This window comes from Haliotis cracherodii, unplaced genomic scaffold (assembly GCF_022045235.1).
Source record: "Haliotis cracherodii isolate W230 unplaced genomic scaffold, xgHalCrac1.p SCAF_1, whole genome shotgun sequence".
NCBI lineage: Eukaryota > Metazoa > Mollusca > Gastropoda > Lepetellida > Haliotidae > Haliotis > Haliotis cracherodii.
In genome coordinates, this window is record NW_027266264.1 from 871,657 (window position 1) to 881,806 (window position 10,150).

Sequence of the window (10,150 nt, forward strand, 5' to 3'; positions counted from 1 at the left end):
GACACACACGCGACAACTGATACAGACACGTGACAACTGGCACAGACATTCGACAACTGATACAGAGACGCGACAACTGACAGACACGCGACAACTGATACAGACACGCAACAACTGATACAGACACGCGACAACTGATACAGACACGCGACAACTGACACAGACACGCGACAACTGATACAGACACGCGACAACTGATACAGACACGCGACAACTGACACAGACACGAGACAACTGACACACACACGCGACAACTGATACAGACACGCAGCAACTGATACAGACACGCGACAACTGACACAGACACGAGACAACTGACACACACACGCGACAACTGATACAGACACGCGACAACTGATACAGACACGCGACAACTAGTTGCAAGAGACTCACCGCTGGTTGTACATGCCTCTGTAGTCAAAGTTTGGTGGAGAGTAGAACTGTGGGTGTCGTGGTTCGATTGGTTTGTAGACGGCTGGTTCTCCTCGCTTCATAGCCAGAGCATTCAGTTCCACTGTTGGAGTGATGTTATTAGCTGTAAAAACAGTGGACTCTCGACTAGCTTCCACAGTATGGTGGACACGACTTTCTCACCATTCAAACAGCAGCTGCTAGGTTTTCCCACAAACAGGGGGCGATTTAACTGCCGACCCCTTGGCCAGAAAAAAGTACAAAGGGCTTGCTGAAACGTAAATTAGATGGCCCGCCCGGCTAGACAAAATTGCACCCCTTCTCCGTGTATGTATAATTTTTTTAATTGGATCATATCTGTAGAATAAAACAATGACAACCGGATGACAGTTTGTAATGTTGTGTAAAACAACATCTGTACTTTTTAAAGTATAATATCTTTACTTGCTAAAAAATCACAACAAAATGAGGCATATGATAGAAGTTTTAAACTCCAAGTGCAGAAAAAAATGTTTTAGGCGTGAGCAGTTCTAAAATTTTCAGAGCCCAGCTAGGTGACTATGTGATCTCAGGTTCGGCCACTTTGCTAAGGCCAGTTAGTTTGGAGACGGGCTAGTAACTTTAAAAGTAGCAAGCCATGCTGGCTTACCCTGGCAATCCACTCCTCCACAGGGAGGTTAATTACGATTTTTGCTACAAAAATCAACATTTCAAAAGTGGTCAGTTAAGCATGTAATTAATGAACTAGCTGCAGAACATGAGAAAACCTTTCCAGCTGTCAGGCAAACAGACACACACAAAGAAAATCTCATACAAAAAAGAAGAATTTGGTTTGGTTATGACATATCTGGAAGTCACTATGTCTCTTCTTCATGTCTGTACTGCTTGAGCAAGTCTCAACACAAACATAGATAGTCCCAACAGCAGAGAAACAATTTTGGTGCAAATTAAACTTCAGCCCAACAAACTTCAAGAGCATGAGAGAGACTGACTTCCAGAGTGGCAGAGACTGGGGAATACACACATTCATACTGAAAGTCCTCAGGTAATCGAGAGTCAACTGAGTGCATATATCACACATTAGCTTCTGCTCATCATGGAAATCTTCAAATTATCTTTGTAATCATGGTCAAGGCGGACAATGGTTTCGGCAGCTGACCATCATAATAATACATGATGAATGTGTATAATGAACTACAAAGGGGATCTGACACTCCACACACAAACAGCAACATTGAGTACGCACCGATCAGGACAGCGATTACAGGGGAGTCACATGATAGTAAGTATATATAAGTGTGAATTTTTGCTTTAAATCTCAATGGGCTGAAACATTTGATATGTTGTCTTTTTTCTCATCAACTTATAGTCCTTGCTAGAAAGGACATTCATTCTACAAAAGGAGCCATGTTTTGGTGAACATGTGAACCAGGGCTGTTCCTGCATGGCACATAGCCAACGTTCTGCCGATAAGTGACACTATACTTGTTGTACCCTCCATCAATGCTTGACCATCTAGTACCACGTTAACTCGACTTATCAGAAGAATATTTCATATGCATAGTCAACATCTGCTTTCTTGCTTGTTCGTAAGGCTGCACTCTGCAACATTTCAGCTACATAATGACGGCCTGCAAATAATCCAAGTCTGAACCAGACTATCAAGTGATTGATATTGTGAGCAACGATCCATGCTGTCAGGGCATAGGTAGTCACTGTGCCTGACCACCTGATCCATTTGGTCGCAAACTTACGACCAGCACAGGTTACTGGGGACCTATTACAACCAGATTCCCCAGTGGGGTAATCAAGGTCTGAAACATGACAGTAGAATTAGATCCCACTCTATGGACAGTGTCCAAACCTGTAGGCGAGACCAGCAAGTATCGTAATGCATTGAAAGAGCGAGTCTGGCGAAACAGTTCTCAGGTCAAACATTTCTCGGGAGGTACAATCAAATAAACAATAATACTCCATGCACATGCTCAAAAAACATTTCAGTGAGCTCTAAGCAATAGTTTAATGCAAAAAGATAGCAACACATCATGAAAAAATATGTGTATCGAACTTAAGAGGACCCATGCCCTACAGTGCTCAATTCCAGCTGTGCAGAGTTGTGTCCCTTTAACGTCCCAGAAACCTTGGACCGTGAGTTTGAATCCCAGATTAGACCTGATTCTTGATTTGTCTGCACCATAAACATGTTGTGGTGAACATCTTAGGCTTGCTTCACTTTCCTCCCACATCAATCTGACACATGATCATGTGTCCGACAATCATTGACTTGGTTGATGACAATCATTGTCTCCCAATTGCGTGGATAGATGCTCAAGACATCAGTCAAGACTCAATTATTTACCTACCCCGTCATATAACTGGAATATTGCTGAGTGAGTGTGAGTGAGTGAGTGAGTGAGTGAGTGAGTGAGTGAGTGAGTGAGTGAGTGAGTGAGTGAGTGAGTGAGTGAGTGAGTGAGTGAGAGTGTGAGTGAGTGAGTGAGTGACTATGGTTTTACACCGCTTTCAGCAATATTCCAGCAATATCACGGCGGGGGGACACCAGAAATGGGCTTCACACATTGTACCCATGTCAGGAATCGAACCCGGGTCTTCTGTGTGACGAGCGAACGCTTTAACCACTAGGTTACCTGACCTCCCTGGAATATTGCTGAGTAGAGGTGGGCCGATTCACTTACAATGCTACAAGGTTCGACCTAAGGCGGCCAATCAAATTACTGCTATACAGCAAATTTCAGATTTTGACATTTTTGTTAAATCATGCTATTCTGAACGTTTTAAGCAGAAAATCGCGATCTATATTAAAAATATGGAGCTTCGTGGATGTATCGGTCTAGGTTACGAACTGTGACAAAGATTGTTCATGCATATATTTTGGCATTAAACATCGTGTCCGAGCCGAGAATGTCATTTGATTTACATTACACGCGATCGCACGAAAAGATGGAAATAATAGCTTAGCGGTAAGTTTGACAACTTTAAGATATATTTTGGTTGATTTGATTTATTTCTTTGTGTACTATATTTGAAAATTTGCTTGAACAGTCTTAATTTTGCTCTTTGACATGTTCTATGTGGACCCTTTGTGGAAGTGTGTGTTCGAGAATTCTATTTTCAATAACATTCCGGGAAATAGTAAATTATGTTTTAATCTATCAATCAAAAATGATAAATTGAAATGGAACATGTAAACGGTAAAATACTAACATCATTAACTTTGAAATATTATAAGAATGTTAAACTTGATAAGCATGAATCATTTTACCGAATCGCTATGTAAGGATTTTGAATCGATTCAAGAATCGGAAATTAAGAAAGATTGGAGATCGATTAATCGTCCCACCTCTATTGCTGAGGGCGACATTAAACAACAAACAAACAAAATAATGCTAAAGTTTCCTGACTTACTGTTAAGTGCAGCTCCTCATTTATACCAGTGAGTGAGCGGGTGAGTGAGTGAGTGAGTGAGTAGGGTTTAGCGCCGCTTTTAACAGTATTCCAGTTATATCACAGTTTGTCAGCTTAATATGGGAGTAAAGCCTGAAGTGATGCAGGTCTCAGACGTTTAACACTTCGGTGAAACCCACAAGCACGAATATGGTGCTGACAAACCTAGAAACATATAGTCAAGGACCAACCTGTAGGTCCCGTGACCAAATCATGGAAACAAAGGTTTGAAAGTGTTTTTGAGTTTCCTGATGTATACTGAACAATTTTGACTTGGGCTGCCCGGTTGAAAATCCCGGGCATTTTGGGGAAGGGTCAACAAAGGTCAAAATTCAAAATTGTGTAGATATGCATATCAAACTACTCGTCTAGTCATAAGGAACCTAGAAATATATAGTTTGTTATACTTCTGACCTTAAATGGGGGAGCTATGGCCAAAAACGTTGAAAGGTCAACGCACTTTTGGCAGTCGGTGAAATTCACAAACACAGTTAACATTGTCCGATAGTCATGATTTTTGTGTCTAATAATATATTTTCTGACATGACAAATTCAACCAAGCAACTTTTAAAAGTAAAAAGGGTTACCTTGACCTTGAAAATCGAAAATGGTTGCCATGCTTCAGCAAAGTCATTGGAAACAGGATCCTTGGCCAATAAAGCAGCATATTTCAGAATCCATTGTCCAGAAATGCTTACTTGCCAATACGGTATTCACAGCCAGCACTGCCTCAACATCTGAGTGATGCCAGAGCAAACTGCTCTGTAGAATCGGACACAGATTCTAGATTCAAGTGATTGTGACAGTGAGTCCGACTCTGCATCTGATCGGTATGACACCGAGTAGGATGATGAACTGTGCACTAAAGTAAGGTTAGAAAAGCATTACTGGACAATGGATTCTGAAATATGCTGCGTTATTGGCCAAGGATCCTGTGACTTTGCTGAAGCATTACAATTCTTCATGCAGCCAACCATTTTCGATTTTCAAGGCCAAGGTAACCCTTTAACTTTTAAAAGTTCCCTGGTTGAATTTGTCATGTCAGAAAACATATTATTAGACACTGAAATCATGATTATCGGATAATGTTAACTGTGTTTGTGAATTTCACCGACTGCCAAAAGTGCGTTGACCTTTCAACGTTTTTGGCCATAGCTACCCAATTTAAGGTCAGAAGTATAACAAACTATATATTTCTAGGTTTCTTATGACTGGATGAGTAGTTTGATATGCATATCGACACAATTTTGAATTTTGACCCCTGTGTGACCTTTGTTGACCCTTCCCCAAAATGCCCGGGCATCAAATCAACCGGGCAGCGCAAGTCAAAATTGTTCAGTATACATCAGGAAACTCAAAAACACTTTCAAACCTTTGTTTCCATGATTTGGTCACGGGACCTACAGGTTGGTCTTCTAGTAATAATCAGGGCAAACTGGAATTCGAACCCACAATCATAGGTTCCTTGTGTGTCCAAGGGACGTAACTCTACACAGTGAATCGTGGTGCCTTAGACGCCTGGGCCACTGTTGCCCCCTCTTTCATACCAAACATTGTGGGAGTGAAACTGGCCAGGCCTCTCTTTAAACCCCCCGACAAGTTGACCGTGGTAGATGAAGATGCTTACTTTCTGTCATACTTCCCATGTTCGGAGTCCGGTTGGGTTTGGGCGGAGGGTGGGTGAAGCTTGTCTTCTCCAGGGCAATGGCGGCTGCGGAGTGTTGCGCCTTCTTGATGCTCGGACCGGATGCCGAGTACTCCTCCTCCCCCAACTTGAGTTTCACAAAGAAAGTCTTCTTGTGAGCTGGTCCTTGCTCATCGACGAGCGTGTACTGGTGCAAGATCTGGAGACATAATGAGGACACTGTTACCGGCAGATACACTGCTTCCCCAATCCTACAAGTAGAAAACACTGAGATTCTTTTCAAATCTTTATCCTTTGATTGCATATGTGAATATTTAGACCAATGAATTACACTTCTAAGAACTACACACACTGAAACCAATGAAAGCTTTAACCTGCAACTTGAACTTGTAACATAAATGAACCAACTGTGATGGCTAGTCATCTGCACACCTGCAGGCACCTTTGTTGTAAGGTAAGCAGTGAATGCATTAAGGAGTAATGCAAGATAAGTAAAAAATATATCCATCTTCCCAAGGCACAGGGATTAACTGACCATAAAAGTCCAGTTTCCACCCTTGCTGAACTAGGCTGGTATTATGGAGTTATATTTCTTTGCCGAACTAGGCTGGTATTATGGAGTTATATTTTGGCTGATATGCATAGTCCAATCAAAATTGCTCATTGAAATCGAAATCTGGTTCGTAAACTGTCATGCAGATTTCGGTCGACTGCAGGATTGGGCAAAGCATGTGCACCGCCAACTCGTCACCAGATATTTTCCAAATCTGTTCATGTTTTTAATCAAGGTGTTCATGTGATTTGATGCACTTTGTGATGTAAGACCCGATTTATCACAACATAGATCTTAATTATCGATCAGGTCTTGACTGGGCGCAGCCATTTGGTTTGAAGCAAATGCAAGTGATACTAGAGGTGGAATCTGGTTGGTCCATAGGAGAGGCATAGAAAGGACATAACGCACAGGAATTCAAGCCTAGTTCGGCAAGGGTGGCAGCTGGACTTTTTAAGTTAGTTAACTCTCTTGCCTTGGGAAGACGAGATTATCTGGGTCATTTACCTTATTATATCTGGCAAGCTCATTAATAAGACACATGGGGGTTTTCTCTTTTGTGTTTGCCAAGGCGGACTGTCCTTCCTGCTGCTGCGACGGGGCGAGAGACTGGGGTTCCTCCAGGGTCAGGGGCTCCATCTGGGGGGCGGGGCCACTCTGGGGGTCCACCAGCGTCACACCACCCTGCATACATGATATCACTGTTATACAAGTCTTTACTGGAGAATATTTACAGGACTAAACCTACACACATCTGATAACACTGTCATAAGAAACCATTACTGGAGAATATTTACAGGACCCCATGTAACTCATGTTATAAGACTGTAATAACAAACCTTAAATGGAGAACACTTACAGGATAACACCTGCACACATGTGATAACACTGTTATACAACATAAATATAGAAATATTCTAGAGGAAGCCACTCACCCCCACACCACTCTGTCCTACTCGCAAAGTGCCATTCTGGTTACTGAGAGGCACATTAGCAAGGGGGTTTGGTGGAATCGGGGGCGACGCCATCTGTTGCTGGGAGTACCCAGACATGAGGGTCTGGTTGGAGGCAAAGGAGGTGGTGGGGCCTCCATGAGGGGTCATTTCAGGGCGACGTTGTTGAATGTAGGGGCCTTTAGGGGCAGGACCTGAAAACAAGCAGGCACATCTACACATACATTCCTGCTGTAATAACAATGTTGGGTTACAGACATATGTGCACATTCCTATATGCAAGGCTCAGTGTACGGTAGGAAATGACAACATCAAGTCGGTACCTTGCAGTATATATACAAGCTTGTTTTATACAGCTATTTACAAGTATATATATATACGAGAAGCACTGCGTGCAAGGTCAGCACATAGTGGTCGTGGTGGTGACCAAGAGCACCTCGCCTTACTCTTACTTTTTCATCAAGTAAAGCAACATTTTGTTTGGTTTACCATACACGACTTGTACACTCAGCTCATACAATGTAGTCCATACATCATAAACACTAAATTATACTGGAAATGATGCCTAGCGACATTAGCGGTCATGAAGACTCGGTTTGGCAGACTATGGACTCATGGCCAAGAATGTGCCAAGGCAGGCAAGTTTGACTACAGCTGGGACCAAGTATTGTCGCCTGAGAACAGAAAGATAATCCCTAGCAATGAATGATTCTAAGTGGCACCTACCTGTTTGTTGAAGGGGGATCGCATGGACAGTAGCAGCAGCAGCAGCAGCAGGATTCATACTAGTGTTTGTAGCTTTCAGCATCTGGGACATTAAGACTTGGTTCTACTGTTACTGAAACAAATCACAGATCTGTCAGTGAGCTTGGGCAACAAGTGGGGGCATCATCACAACTGATGGTGGGATGACATGGCAATGCAGTATATGCTGGCCATATGACAAGGAATATTATGGATAACTTCACCAACCAGTATTTCGGTCCATGGAAAAAGTTTCCTTAGATTTCTATTATAACGTGATGATAGGGAATAAAAACAGTGGAAATAGAAGTACCAGTTTTACAAATTACATTTTCTATTTTCTACTGTATCGCACTCCATTTTTATATATTTATTACAATTAATCAGATATGCTACGATCAATTTGTCTTCTGCAAACTGACACATGCTTATTCTTACACTGTCTATGGATTTTGTGATATAGACAGGGTCAAGCATTTTTGGAAAAATAGCTAAAATAGTTTTTGGAATTGTAATTTGGGGAAAGAAATGACAGACAGATTGTAGGCAATGACAGAAATGAATGTGCAAAATCGTATTGTTGGATTTTTGTTTATGCATGAACTAGTCAATGACACATTCGGCGTGAGTTTTCAAAAGTTGTATTTGAGCAAGGTTATCATATGGTGTATTTTTTAATATTTCCTCACAAGAGTCAGTGTTTTTCATTTTTATAAACATTTCCCTTCTAATGAAAATGAGAAAAAAGTAAACTAGATGCAATCACATGAAGCGTTTTAGATGGCTGTCGGTCACCGATTATAGACCAATAAAATTTCAGTTTAAGTGAAGGTTCGTTTAAGTTGTCAGACTTTTGACCAATAGAAATGCTGAGCAAGGGGTCACATGTCGTAATTTCACAATTGAAAAGTAAATAGTAAAGATTATTCCTACTTTCGTTATTGATCTTAATGACCAATGAAATGCTCTCAAAGTTTTGTGTCAATCGAGAGAATGTATAGTACACATATTGTCCTGTTTTTGATCAGAGCTTTCAGTATCATATATGCCTTTATCATTATTCATGACAATACTATCATCATCAAATCACAAGTTTTTCGGAAATCATATGTTTTCTATCACAAATACTTGCACTATAACAAGGGGTGTGGCGTCACACAGAAATTGTAAATACTCAAATGATGGCTTGTTTTTAGGATAAAGTTGTCCTTCATAAGTGAATGAGGTGTTTTACAGTTGTTGAGGGAGAAAACTGTGAATGTATCTTAAGCGTCCGAAAACCCTTAACATGGGGATATATGTTGTATAAATGTCTTATGTTGTTTTGTTTTTTTCAACAAAAGGTAGTTGGTTGGTTTGTTGTTTAATGTCGCACTCAGCAATATTCCAGCTATATGACGGCGGTCTGTAAATATTCAAGTCTGGACCAGACAATCCTGTGACGAGGATTTGACAATAACTGGTCCTCTGCGAAAACTGGTCGCTAGCCAGTATGTATCAGGGCATGTCACATTGTGTACTTGCAAGTTATAACAAAAGATAACATTATTTCTCAGACATAAAGGCCTTCTTTTTCACCGGATTAGGTCATGTCAGTGAATGATCGTAAATCACAACCATCAATCAAACGTTTTTAAACCAAAATATCCCATCTGCATTGTTATTTGGTTATTGTTATTGAGACAGATCTATTTACTGTCATCATCTCTTGTAAACATATCTAGAAGCTAAAGTGAATTTGAAGGTCAGGGTCATGTTCTACAATACAAAGCTATCTGGATTCTACAACACCTTCAGTATATCAACATGAATATGGTGGTCGTAACATCAACAGTTCTCAAATTAGGGAAGGACGTTTTGAAATGGACCTGTGAAAGTGAACTATAGACAATGGTAGAACAGTTCGGTGTACAATACCCATGATACCAACAGAACCAAATTGCTGCTTCCCACTTCATTGACAATTTCAGTGCACATGCATACATGGTCACAAAAGTGTCAGTGCATTGGCATGAGATGCATGTCGTAAAAATGTGCATATTCACAAAATCGTGACATATGCACCAGTCTTTGCACTTTATGCATCTTGCACTGGATTTATCAACTTATATTGATAAGCAAATGCGTGATCATGCATTGTTGACAAACGTATCTTTAAATTGAATGCAAAAACAAAGTATAAACATTACCTTGACGTTTACGTTTCTGAAAGAACAACTATGTTAATTATGTTTGAATTTTGAATAGTTTAGCACAATATCCCAGACAAAAAGAGCATTAAAACGTTGGCAAACAGTAAAGAAAATGCCAGACTAACATGCGGCCATGTTGGTCTGCACCCAAGTGGTCCTAACGGCGCATGACCGGGGAAATGACGCC

General features: G+C 40.9%; 1 protein-coding gene across 3 annotated transcripts in view; it reads right to left on the reverse strand.

The window, feature by feature from the left end:
- Positions 1 to 10,115, reverse strand: part of LOC139471136 (double-stranded RNA-binding protein Staufen homolog) — a 36,911-nt gene extending 26,796 nt beyond the window's left edge. For 2 of the 3 annotated variants that reach the window (XM_071253407.1, XM_071253398.1), the window contains exons 1-6: positions 9,961 to 10,115; positions 7,754 to 7,865; positions 7,010 to 7,221; positions 6,582 to 6,758; positions 5,504 to 5,720; positions 394 to 535 (exon numbers count right to left, since the gene is read on the reverse strand). In XM_071253407.1, the coding sequence (XP_071109508.1) occupies positions 394 to 535; positions 5,504 to 5,720; positions 6,582 to 6,758; positions 7,010 to 7,221; positions 7,754 to 7,844 (839 nt within the window). In that variant the 5' untranslated portion in view covers positions 7,845 to 7,865; positions 9,961 to 10,115. The remainder of the gene's footprint in view (positions 1 to 393; positions 536 to 5,503; positions 5,721 to 6,581; positions 6,759 to 7,009; positions 7,222 to 7,753; positions 7,866 to 9,960) is intronic. The other variant, XM_071253415.1, reaches the window with a different exon arrangement.
- Positions 10,116 to 10,150: the final 35 nt, after the last annotated feature.